This window comes from Onychostoma macrolepis, chromosome 15 (assembly GCF_012432095.1).
Source record: "Onychostoma macrolepis isolate SWU-2019 chromosome 15, ASM1243209v1, whole genome shotgun sequence".
NCBI classification, from domain to species: domain Eukaryota; kingdom Metazoa; phylum Chordata; class Actinopteri; order Cypriniformes; family Cyprinidae; genus Onychostoma; species Onychostoma macrolepis.
The window spans coordinates 6,513,219-6,526,800 of record NC_081169.1 but is presented as its reverse complement, the minus strand read 5'-3'; the positions used below and the strand labels follow the sequence as shown (position 1 = coordinate 6,526,800).

The window sequence follows — 13,582 nt, the reverse complement described above, 5'->3', positions numbered from 1 at the left end:
TCTCTCACCATCTCCATTTTTAAAGATGATGCCCACTGTGTCTCCTCCCAACAGCTTGTTGTTGTAAACGATCCACAGAGGTTTCATTTTAGAGTCCATGTACTTACATCTCTCCACACTGGCACAGAAATAGAAAAGTTAGAGGTAAAGTTCTTCTTACTAATTTAATAACATTAATCATCAACATAAAAGTGTTCGTCTATAAAATTTTCCATCAAAATATAACAACTCGCTCAGTCTTTGAAACCTCATTCATTTTCAGTAACAAAAGTGATTCATTCTACAAAGTTCCATAAAGAGAAAAGCAATAAAAACTTGAATCTCTTCCATGTGAAATCAATTGTGCTCGTGGAGGGCCATCATGCAAAGTTTAGCTCCAAACTTAACTGAACACAACAGAACAAGCTAACCGGTCTCATTTCTGAATATGCCTACTATACTATGTGAAGAGCAGTACGTGAAATGAGAAGCATGTCCAAATTTAAAAGTATTCATAACAGTATTCCGGATTAGCATTAATATTCAACATACAAATGTTTGTCTATATATTCCTCCATCAAATTATAACAACTGACTGGGTCTTTAAAACCACTTTAATTTTCAGCTGACGTCACTAACCTCAATTATTTCTTAACTCTTCCCCCGACCACCTGCCATACGGAGACAACTTTTTCTAAACTGATTATTATGGAAGTATAAAGGCCTTTGCGTATTTACTTTTTTATTAATGTTATTTTAATAATATTTACTTTTTATTTATTATGAAAATAAACAATTCCTCCACCACCTAATATAGTTCATTAATCTTATGAAATTCAACTGATGTGCAGTGTACTAGTTTGAAAACACTGTATGCATAAAACAACACGCACACACACGTTCGTTTTTGTGAAAAGTGGGGACATCCCATTGGCGTAATGGTTTTTATAGTGTACTTACTGTATGTGCTATTGCCCTGCACCAACCCTACACCTAAACCTACCCCTTACAGGAGACTGTGCATTTCAACTTTCCCCAAAAAAACCTCACTCTGTATGATTTACAAGTGTTTTGAAAAGTGGGGACATGGGTCAATGTCCTGAAAAGTCACCTTCACCTTGTAATACCTATGTCATACCTTTGTCATTATACAAATCTATGTCCTGACTTTTCAAAAAAACGCACACGCACACACACACACACACACACACACACACAGAGATCTTACTGTACTCCAGCGAGCAATATGTTGGGGTTGAGAGGTGACTGCAGGTCGGAAAGAGTCTCGATGAACCCCGTCTGTCTAAGGCAGGTCATCATGGCCTCTTTAAGATGAGCTTGTTTTGTCTTCGTTTTTATGGTGCCCAATTTAATCAGCTCATTTACAGCTTTCAGCTTATTGAGAGCTTCAACCTTCAAGATAATTACAAAAAATGAAATAAAAATACCAAGATGAAAATAAAATCTAATACACTTATTTAGAATGAAGAAATGTGCAAAAAAACAGATGCAAACACATTTAATTAATAAATTATTTTATAATCAAAACAATAACATGTTTTGACGCCTAAACAAATCACATTGGATGGAAACACTGATTCTACATTTTTTTGTTTGCATTAATTAAAAACACTTGCATGGAACCCCAGCTAATGTGTCAGTGTTCAAGAAGAAAAACCTTTAGTTCTTTGAAGGAATGTACACTCTACAATCTAGAACTTAATACCATAAATATTTAGTGAATTTTAGATGCTAGAAGGGTAAGGAGGCCTATAGATGTTTTTTTATCCAAAGCGAATTACAGATGAAAATTACAACAAAAAAGCGACTGATCCTATGAAGTCCCATAAAGTGGTAAGCGATAAAAAGTTTAGTCTCTTCCATGTAAAATCAGGTGTGTCCAATCCTGCTCCTGGAGGGCTAACTTGCAGATTTTAGAACCAACCTTAATTAAACTCACCAGAAGTAGTTAATCAGGCCTCGTGTCTGAATATGCTTACTATACTATGTGAAAAGCAGTATGTGTATTGAGTAGCACGTCCAGACTTACAGTAAATACTTCAACTGATTCTAAAGCTGCAAAGTTCTTCATAAAATCAAACTCTAACAGTACATGTTTTATGCCGTGAAGGTCTGCAAGATTATCATAAAGGCAGTTGTGTTAGAGCAGGCTACAGACAAACTGCAGGAAGGTGGAAATCTTATTTTTGACAATGCATCAAAGAAGAGGTGACTCATTCTGTGATCATTTGAGCTGTACTTTTGACTTTAGTGTGAAATGTCCAGCTGTCATTTTTGGCAAGCTTTGTTTCTTAAGTACTGTTCCTCTTTGCTATTAAGTTTGTCCATGTTTGGCATTTGCTCTTGTTATTTTTGACACTGTTCCCTTTAACATAAAAAAAATTTGGTGACCAGTAGTTGGCCTCTTTGAACATCTGTTAGTTGTATTGCTTTAACTCACTTATCAGAATGCAAACCAATGTCCATTATAGCGGACTCAACTTTGTAGCTGAATTTGTGATTGGGATCTTCTGGCAACATCTATAATGATGTGTGTGTATTCTGATTTTACATAAAATACAATAAATGCTATCTCTAAATGAAATCTAAACAAGAAAATGAGAAAAAATGAAAATAATGCACCTGTTTTTTGAGAACTTCTATGTGTGGGATGCAGCCTCGGCAGTATGCTTCCAAAATCAGAGCAAAATGAACCGACACGGCTGGCATGTACATTTCAGATCTGGAATGCACAACACACGCAATCATAAATTCTAGTTTCTGCATAAGCATATTGAAATACCAGGTGAACTAAAGTATTTACATATTCCAGCTTCTTCACGTGTATACACTTGCCTGAGATGCCAGAACAGGAAGTGGCCAATCTTGCGGCTGGACTGAGCACGCTCCATGAGGAAACGGCTGAGGGCGCAGTCGTAGTATGGCTCATAGCGCAACACCTGCACAAGCTGCAGTAAATACTGCAACAGCTCATCATCACTAACACACACAGAAACAAACATTTGGGATTTCAGCATTTCTTAAGAGGTTCCTTGACAATGTGCTCTCTGACAGCGTGGACTTCTCACCTCATATCTCTAAGGCAGTTGACCGCAAATTCTCTGACATATTGGTCAGGGTAGTTGAAATCCAGAAGTTCTAGGGCATCTCGAGGGCTTAGTTTGGGCCAAATCTGCAGCAAAGCCTGTAGCTGCAGCACAGAGAGAATTTTGAAAGATGCTTGAGTTTCAACACATCTGTTGGTTAACGTATGTGTAGGTTTGTGGGTATACCTGAGCCATGTCTTCATGTTTGCTCCATTTGACAGACAGCAGTAGTTTGGGGAGAGACTGAGGAAAGTTTTCTCTGCAGTCATAGCGAAGTGTCCATATCAGATCTTTCTCATTCTCACAAAGCTGAGAGAGAGGATCCCTCTCCATGATCTCCTTTAGCTCTATGTAAAACTTCTTACCCCCACGACCCTACAGACATTCATTTCAATATATTAATCCAGACAACTCAGAGACACAACAGTATTTATATGGGAGGTAACAATATTAAAAGTGTCCTATTATGTTTTTAAATTTTTTTTTTATATTTTCAACTTCCTTTAGTGCGTAATGTTGCTGTTTGTGCATGAAAAAGACCTGAAAAGTTACTATGCACAAAGTTCACTGCAAAGGGATTTATTCTCTAAATCAGTCAGCACTGTTTTGAAAGAGCACATGAAAGAGCATGCGCTTCAAAAACCATATTTCAGAAGTTCGAATGCATGCAAAGAATAAACTCTTCATGATGAAGAATTGCAACAGTACATGAGCTTGAGCGCGATAGACATGATAATCAAAAACAAACAGATGTTTGTTGTTGCCATAGTAACCGAGGCACCAGCTGTAAAGGTACCCCTTATTCTGGAAAGAGGGGTAGGGAACAGCAACTCACTTGCATTACACATGAAAACAGTGATTTTCAGCATTATACAATACTGTACATAGTCTGTGGGTTATTTTGAGCTGAAACTTCACAGACACATTCTGGGGACTCCTGAGGCCTATTTTACATATAGGGGCAAAAAGGGAATAATAGGGCCACTTTAAAGGGGTCATGAACAGAAACCAAAATTCCCTTGATCTTTTAACGTATAAGAGGTCATTGTACAATGAAAACATCCTGTAAGTTTCAGAACTCAAAACTTTCTCGTTAGTTACAGTTATACCAAAGGCAATCTGCCAAAACGACAAACCAAAAAGCTTTTGGAATGTTCTACTCTATGATGTAATAGTGTGGATAAGCACCGCCTCCGCAGAAGATGATCAACACCTGCTTCGACGTCGCTGCCTGTTTAGCCCTGCCCACCGATTCACGCACGTTTATGAGAGAATGTGCAGGTCTACGCAGAAACCAAATGATAAAGATGGCTCCGAAGATAACAAGACGCTGTGCAGTGCCAAGTTGTGGAAAAAAACAGTCTTTGCATTGCCTTCATTCTGAACCCAACATTAGGAAAGAGTGGACAAACTTTATTTTAAATGAAAATACAGACTGCGTTTGTAAAAACTTGGACCTTTGTTCATTTTATTTTACTGTGGATTTGTTTACAAACAACAAAAAATTCAATGTGCGAATTTCAAAAAGATTGAAACTAAAAGACGATGCTGTGCCGACTATATTGGATCCGACAGTAATGTCGCAACACAAGTGTGAGTAACTGTTTTCATTATGTGGTCACTATTGCTTTGTTTCTTTCTCACAGATTGTTTGATATGAATTGAGTTGTTTACGCATTAAGCATGACCTAAATCACAGCAGCGTCCATCTATGAGGAATGTACACTGTCAAATATACACAACTATTAGCCAATCATAGCAGTGGACATTTACTTCCGAGTCTACAATCTGCCATGCCTATTCAAACAGAGCGTTCTGATCTGAGGGGGGTTAAAAACAGGACAGAAAATAGCTTATTACTTCTAAATGATGATGTTTTTTGATGTAAAAATCTTTATAAAATTATAAGTGGCCCTCAGAGAACAGTACAAAATAAAAAACACATTTTACCATTGTCATGGAATCATTGGCTCCAGCTATTTCTGCAGCTTTTTCCAGGATCTATGGGAGACAAAAAAAATAAAAATAAAAACAACTATTAGACATATCAGAACATCCAGTAACATGACAAGTGTCGCCTCATGTTTGATTATGAATGTTTGTAGTGTCAGACCCAGATGGCACACCAATGGATAGTTCACTGACCATCTAATGCACACAAAAAGCTAAGCACTTGCTAAAATCAATTGTTTGCCTGACTGCCAAGTAACTTCCAGATGTGAAAGTGCACATTATTATTTTGTTCAAGCACAGTTTTGTTTGAAACTCACGGCAGAAAGTCAGTCTCACATAACTTTTGCAAAGATAAACAAAATTTTGGTCACCGATAAAATGGAACAGAATAAACAATAAAATTCCAATACAAAAAAAAAAGTTTTTCTTTGAGACTGTCATGTTATTATTTTGTGGTTTTTTTTATATGTTTATATATACACTGTAATTATGTAATTAATAAAGATTAATTGTACCTAACAATAACATTTGCAATCATAAATATATTTTCACATTGTATTTCCAAATGAATGTAGAAGCAACATAAAGACTGTATATATTAAATATTTGTTTAATGGCATACTTTTACTGAGTGCTATGAATGAAGGAAAGAATCAGATACCAATACTGATGGCTCTATTAAATAGATTTTTTCCCCAATTGTCATTCAGCATTACAGTAAAACTGAAAGCCATCATTGACAGTAAATATATATATATATATTCATTTTTTTTATTAACTTTTTAATGTGTATATACACACACACACACACACACACACACACACACACACACAGTAATTGATAACTGCCAGACAGATTTTCCTGTCTCTGTGGCTGATTCTTTACCAATATACACTGCATTATGGACTAGACTATAAGACATTAACTTAAAGGTGCCAGTCCTTTGCTGACTCTGCAAGACAAAGTGCATCTTAAGTCCAAAGCCAATTGGTTTGCAGAAGCCAATTTTCTGATAACACTACTATTTTCTCCATACAATTCCATTAAACAGTCAGTAAATAATATAATGTGGCTAGTCTGAGGTCAAGTCAAGTCAAGTCACCTTTATTTATATAGAGCTTTTAACAATACAGATTGTGTCAAAGCAGATTTACAGTATTAAATAGGAAAATAGTGTGTCATACTATTTTCTGAGGGCCTATATACTAGTCTACAGTGGATATAAAAAGTCTACACACCCCTGTTAAAATGGCAGGTTTCTGTGATGTAAAAAAAAAAAATGAGACCAAGATAAATCATTTCAGAACTTTTTCCACCTTTAAATGTAAACTATAACCTGTACAACTCAATTAAAAAACAAACTGAAATATTTTAGGAAAGGTGGAGTAAAAATAAAAAACGAAAATAATGTGGTTGCATAAGTGTGCACACCCTTAAAATAATACTTTGTTGAAGCACCTTTTGATTTTATTACACCACTCAGTCTTTTTGTGTATGAGTCTATCAGCATGGCACATCTTGACTCTTCTTTGCAAAAATGCTCCAAATCTGTCAGATCTTCAGGTCTGGGCTCTGGCTGGGCCATTGCAAAACTTTATCTTCTTCTGATGAAGCCATTCTTTTGTTGATTTGGATGTATGCTTTGTGTTGTTGTCATGCTGAAAGATGAAGTTCCTCTTACATCTTCAGCTTTCTAGCAGAAGCCTGAAGGTTTTGTGCCAATATTGACTGGTATTTGGAATCGTTCATAAATCCCTCCACCTTGACAAATGCCCCAGTTACAGATGAAGAAAAACAGCCCCAAAGTGTTATGCTGCCACCACCATGCTTCACTGTGGGTATGGTGTTCCTTTGGTGATGTGCAGTGTTGTTTTTATGCCAAACATACCTTTTAGAATTATGACCAAAAAGTTCAACCTTGGTTTCATCAGACCATAACACATTTTCCCACATGCTTTTGGGAGACTTATGTGTTTTTGCAAAATTTAGCTGGGCTTGGATGTTTTTCTTGCCACCCTACCCCATAGCCCAAACATATGAAGAATATGGGAGATTGTACTACATGTACTACACAGCCAGTGCTTGCCAGAAATTCCTGTAGCTCCTTTAATGTTGTTGTAGGCCTCTTGGCAGCCTCCCTGACCAGTTTTCTTCTCATCTTTCCATCAATTTTGAAGGGACGTCCAGTGCTTGGTAATATCACTGTTGTGCCATATTTTCTCCACTTGATGATGACTATCTTCACTGTGTTCCATGGTATATCTAATGCCTTGGAAATTCTTTTGTACCCTTCTCCTGACTGATACCTCTTAACAATGAGATCCCTCTGATGCTTTGGAAGCTCTCTGCGGACCATGGCTTTTGCTGTAAGATGTGACTAAGAAAATGTCAGGAAAAGCCTACTAGAACAGCTAAACTTTATTTGGGTTTAACCAGAGGCACTTTAAATGATGGCAGGTGTGTACAGACTTCTATTTAAGTTTTAAGAGTTTGAATGTGATTGCTTAATTCTGAACACAGCCACATCCTTAGTTATAAGAGGGTGTGCACACTTATGCAACCACATTATTTTAGTTTTTTGTTTTTACTCCTAAAAGATTTCAGTTTGTTTTTTAATTGAGTTGTACAGGTTAAAGTTTACATTAAAGGTGGAAAAAGTTCTGAAACGATTTATATTGGTCTCATTTTTTTTTACATCACACAAACCTGGCATTTTAACAGGGGTGTGTAGACTTTTTTTATATCCACTGTATATACTAATACTGAGGTCCTATATACTAGTAATATCTAGTAAACTGGTTAGTAGATATCCACACTAAAATCATGTGTACATTTGTGAGTCATGCTCATAATGTGAGTATATGCATACCTTGTCAAAAGCAGGAAATACAACTGGTTGTGTTGAGTATTCTGGAAAGCTTATATGTAGTTCTGTGGCATTCTCTGTGTATGGATTGGTTTGAATTGTCCCAATAGGGTTCAACATCTCTTCCAGCTCATCTGCAACACAGAAAAAAATGGCATTTCCTGAGCACACTTCCTTCCTTTACAAGACATCACTGCACAACCTTACACAAAATGAAGTATTACTCACAGATGAACTGATAACTCACATAGTCTTTTTCTAACTTCACAGACGCACACCCTATGACACAACTACCCAGCAGTTTACACAACCATGTAAGTCACAATCAGACCCTATTAAGCTGAGAATGTGTGTGTGTTCTCACCAGGAAAAGAGGACCAGCAGTGGAGGATAATGTCACCAGTCTTCAGCTGCCCTCTGTAGTCGAACACCATTGTGTTAACCCATGCTATTGGGTAGTGCTAGAGAGAAAATATAACATGCAAAACATATGATTATGGAATTGGTGAGGGTGGATGGCGGTTGTTAAAGCCCCTAATAGAAAGGATAAAAAATTAGACTTGGGGGCATGAGATCCCCAAATATTGTTTTGGTAAATCGCCCATAACACACATAATACAGTCAATTTGAGCACTGGTACACAAGCGCTTAAGAATATGTGCAATGAATGAAGTTGTTTTGATCTCACCACTTTCCCCGCCTTGCGGATAGTCTGGTATTTGTTCAGGTGTGTGTTCTTGGTTGACCTCTGTTTCTTCACTTTGTCCATAACAGCATAAATGGCAAAACAGAGGCGGGCCATTCGGGGCAGGTCACAAACAGGGATGTCAAATTCCAGTGTTTTGTTCCACACATGCTCAGATCGGCTGCTGCTCTCACTGCTGACTGCTGTCTTACACAACAGCTCTGTACCATGAAAGAGCCCTGCTCGAACTTGGATCTACACATATCAAAAAAAAAAGAAAGAAAAATTAGCAACATTGACAATCCTTTATAGACTACATTATTCAAAGTTATGTGCAAATGCTACTTCCTATCCAGGTGAAACAAAAATAGATATTTGACTGACATTATTGTTATTATTATTATTACAGACAAGGTATTTAGCTTTGGTCCAAAAAAAGAAACAAATGTAAACATTTAAATAAAAAGTAAGGGTACTGTTAGATTAACATATGAAGCCTGTAGCATAATGTGCATGACAGGACGTTACTTTGCTCAAACACGAACAATTCTATCACAATATGCTAACATGAATAATGCGTAAAGTGTTCAAGATTGTTATAGACTACAAGTGTAAAAGTTGCTTGGAAATCTTTTTACTATGTACATGTGCCCAGTTGGTGTATACTGTCCACAGAAGTGAGGCATACTCTAAAAATACTGTCTGTGGTAATCAATGCATCAAATGCATTAAGCTAAATAGAACTAAAGGCTAAAGAAATGCAAATATCATGTTTCCACACAAACAAAAGCACATTGAACTTATGCATTATTAGTATTATATTTCTGTTTTTGTTTCACTTATTTCATGTCCTCTATAGACATTAAGAAACCAATCTCATGAGAAAATTGAACTATTTTAGGAGGTGGTGATTTCATATGATTTTTGAAAATGCATGAATGAGATTATACAAATTCATACAAATTATCCACCAATTTGCCAACATGTAAAACATTTACGAATTACCAGTGTTGGGCAGTAACTAGTTACTAGTAACTTAGTTGTACTGTAATAATATTACTTTTTGCAGTAACTAGTAGTGTAACTAATTGCTAATAAGATTTCAGTAATATTATTAGAGTTACCATCCATAAAACAGTTTAGTTACTTAATTACTTTTGATGCCTCAACCCTGCTGATTTAAAATCCAACAATCAAATAATTCCTAGATTTATTTTCATAATTTTCACGACTCGCACATGCATGTGATGTTTCCAGTGCAGCAGACAAGCTTTGAATATGGAAAAGCTTACAATCAGCAGATAGAAATATTGCATTATAGAAGAAAAAGTAATGTAACTAGTAGTGTAACTAATTACTGTTGCCAGAAAGTAATAAGTAAAGTAACAATATTACTTTTGAAAGGAGTAACTAGTAATGAGTAATATATTACATTCTTTGAGTAACTAGCCCAACACTGCGAATTACCATAAGAGTCTGTCTTCATTACTTTGGAATGTACCATAAATGACACACTGCACAATATGTTTTCATGTAATACTGATTCTGATCCACTAGGAGGCAGAATGGTTTGTGTAAGGTTAGTGATTATCGTGAATCCAGAGGTGGTGATGTTTACCTTAGCGGCATCTTCAGCGTTCACCTTATTACCTTTCACAAGATTAATTCTAAACAGAGAATGAACCTTCCAAACACACGTATGTAACTGCTGAGGAAAGAGAAAGATAATAGAAGAGTGTCAATTCTGACAATACAATTATTATATTACAGTGGTACAAGCACATACTCTATTGTCTTTGAAGTGCAAATAAAATCTTTTTGGGTCACTTGATGAATGTGAGGACCTGGCATCCTGTAAAATCATACTGACACCTTGAAAAGTCATTGCAAAAATGTCTCAGAAAAGGCAATTTTTAAACATTTAAAAATTCGGTGAAAAGGTATAGCACAATTTCACTGCATATAGATATTTTTTATTTATTTTATCTAATGCAATGATATTCAGACATTAAGTGTGGCTTAAGTGTCCAAATCACCATGCAAGTTGCTATACCTCAGAAACGGCAACCTCATACACACTAATTCAAACACATAGACGCTCACATAAATGCACAATGTACACAGCCCCTTAGGGGTTTGGTTCAACACCAGCAGTTTTGCAGAGGTCAGCAATCTGACATCGGCAAAATAACTCACATGATCGGTGCTAACACACACTTGCCTGACTCACTTCCTGGAACACATTTTTTAAACTCATTGGCCCAAGACCACGTTTGAGGAAACAAACATTACTGTGCAATGGACACTACACATGACCACGACTTACATGCTATATCTGTCAAGACACACATACTTACAACATTAGTCATCTACATGACAGCAAACATAAGCCAAAACGTACCAGCCATTAAACAATATTACAAGACTATAAAAAAGCTGCATAGCAAGAAGAGCTAACTGCCTCTACTTTCTCCTATTCCACTTTAGTGTGAAAAAAAGAATTACAAGTATTTTATTTATAGTTAGGCTTACCCCTTACAAAAATTAACCATTATTATAGTAAAACTGAAAAGCCAAGTTTGTTTTTTATTTTTTTTATTGTGTATTGATTACTATTTGTATAAACACAGTTTTACTACAAATACCATGGTTAAAATATGGTTAATGTTGCAAACCCATGGTTAATTTGTGGTTACCATGGTTTAACTATATGTTTTTTTGGTTGTATTTGTAATAAAACCATGGTTGATTTTCGTAAGGGACTAGAGAGCGCAATCACTGTGACCCTATGGCACTTTAAAAACAATGCTCCGTGTATTTGAGCTGTTGATGTGTCAACTTCTGCCTCAACCAATGGCTTGAGTTGGAGGTGGGACTGTCTGTTTATCTGAACGACGAATGACGAGATGCAAGATGAAAGGAGTGTTTGGGAAACCCGTTTAGAAAAATTGTTACTTTTGTATTGCTGTTTGGTGCTGCCTTTGATTAGCTGAAGTGCAGGAAACACAGAAAGTGTCCTTACCGTTGGCGGCCTCTTCTTTGGGGGCAGCGGTAGAGGAGGGTTTGAAGTTTTCCGCGCAAGCACTGATCCAATTGTGCTGATTTCCTTCTCAAACATTGCCTTCACAACATCACAGTGAACCAGTGTCAGATGAGGGCTCTCATTGGCCAACAAACAATCCCTAATGTACTACACACAAACACACAGAGATATTAATATTAGAGTTCTTAAACAGAAAATTAAACATAATTTTGCCCCTACAAACGGCACCTAAGTACTTCAAAGTACCATGATGGTACCATGGTCCATGCATTAAAAAAACACAGTAACACTGTAATACTTTGGTTAACTTTTAGTAAGTTGTAAAATGTAAATGAATGATTTCTGACATCTGTGTGTGTGCAACTGTGTGTGTTTATGTGTCTGTATGGTCTGAGTTTATATATGTATTTCCTGGAACAACATCGCACTAATGATCCAAACATGCCACAAATGTCCTTAATGAACTGCTGCCGACGATCACTCGCCTGACTGGTTTTAGGCTTATGATAAAACTAAACTATTGTGTACACAACATTTAGTAAAGCACACTCTCTTTTGTTTGATGTCTGAACATGACTTACCAGTTCGACACATTTCACTAGTGGAATTCTTTTCATTGTTTTTCAAAAACAACAACAACGCTGGTGTTACTGTATATCTCATCCTCAAGAGGTTTTTGCATGATAATGTTGATAAACTACACTAAAGCTGACTGTGGTAATATGATGCATGATGAATATTACATGTGAACATGCAAATAGCAATTAAACAACATATAGACTAATTCAGGCCTAAAAGGATAACCCAACCGAAGAACTTAAGAAATATTTTAAAAATCATTTCATGTAATGCTCAGTTGTCACTTTAAAGGATTTAAAAGTTAACTTTGTGTAATGGAATACAGTTTACACAATTTTGGTTACAATATTTTCAGTGATTAAGAAACTATTTCAGTCTTTTAATACATAGCTTTTTTTAACTACTTCTAAAATTACCATGTTACTGTATGCAAAAAGAAAAAAAAAAGTCACACAAATGTAAAGTCATAGAGGTTTGAAATGGCATGATGATGAGTAAATGATGACAAACTTATTATCTGAATGAAGAAATGCTTTTATAGGTACAGCAAAGCTCGACACTTTAAGGTTCCCTTGCTCTAAAAACAGCATGTAATGTGTTGTTGTTTGCCATATTAACAATAGTGAACCTTGTAAAATATAGTTTGACATTTCAAGGCTATTTTATGGAGCGAATTTTGTGATCACCGAATTAAATAATGAAATGCGTATTTAATCTTGTCATTTGTCAGTTGCTTTGACACAATCTGTATTGTTAAAAGCGCTATATAAATAAAGGTGACTTGACAATATTCATCAAACAAATCCAGCGTTTTGCAAATAAACACAATCTGCTTTTGCAAAGAAAAACTCGACTTTCAAACAAATGCAAAGTGATTTGCAAATAAAAAACTCTATTTGAGAGAAACTGCAGAGGTATGGACAAATATATGTATTGTGTGTTACAACTGTGAGACTCATTTGCCTTTTTATGAGGAAACTTGGCTTGATTTTCTCACAAATGCATGCTGGCTGATTTTCTCACAAATGTGTTTATTTGCAAAGCGCTGGATTTGTTTCATGAATATTGTTACAAAATTCGCTCCATACTATTTCTGGCACTGTATCTTACTTTGCACTGATTAAGAGGGTGATCTTCAAACAGGAACTCAAGTCTGCTACTGACACGCAGCACATAATCGCTACGGGTACCAATGTCTTCCTCTGGGCCGTGAGTGGTCTGCCATTTCTTGAGAGCCTGGTCCATTAGTTCAGTTACTGTACAATGCAATGACACTTTCAGGCTGGCTGTGTCCTACAGAAAGAAAAAGAAATAAGAGGATAAGACTGATATTTAATTTCATTGTAAGGACATCTGCAACATACTACAT

General features: G+C 36.2%; 1 protein-coding gene across 4 annotated transcripts in view; it reads right to left on the bottom strand.

Moving 5' to 3' along the window:
• Nucleotides 1-13,582, bottom strand: part of pik3cb (phosphatidylinositol-4,5-bisphosphate 3-kinase, catalytic subunit beta) — a 41,284-nt gene that overhangs the window by 7,224 nt on the left and 20,478 nt on the right. For 3 of the 4 annotated variants that reach the window (XM_058799843.1, XM_058799844.1, XM_058799842.1), the window contains 13 exons: nt 13,324-13,506; nt 11,614-11,781; nt 10,210-10,299; nt 8,595-8,846; nt 8,271-8,367; nt 7,910-8,040; nt 5,037-5,087; nt 3,273-3,461; nt 3,069-3,190; nt 2,836-2,979; nt 2,623-2,722; nt 1,208-1,392; nt 9-118 (listed from right to left, as the gene is read on the bottom strand). In XM_058799843.1, the coding sequence (XP_058655826.1) occupies nt 9-118; nt 1,208-1,392; nt 2,623-2,722; nt 2,836-2,979; nt 3,069-3,190; nt 3,273-3,461; nt 5,037-5,087; nt 7,910-8,040; nt 8,271-8,367; nt 8,595-8,846; nt 10,210-10,299; nt 11,614-11,781; nt 13,324-13,506 (1,822 nt within the window). The remainder of the gene's footprint in view (nt 1-8; nt 119-1,207; nt 1,393-2,622; nt 2,723-2,835; nt 2,980-3,068; nt 3,191-3,272; nt 3,462-5,036; nt 5,088-7,909; nt 8,041-8,270; nt 8,368-8,594; nt 8,847-10,209; nt 10,300-11,613; nt 11,782-13,323; nt 13,507-13,582) is intronic. The other variant, XM_058799845.1, reaches the window with a different exon arrangement.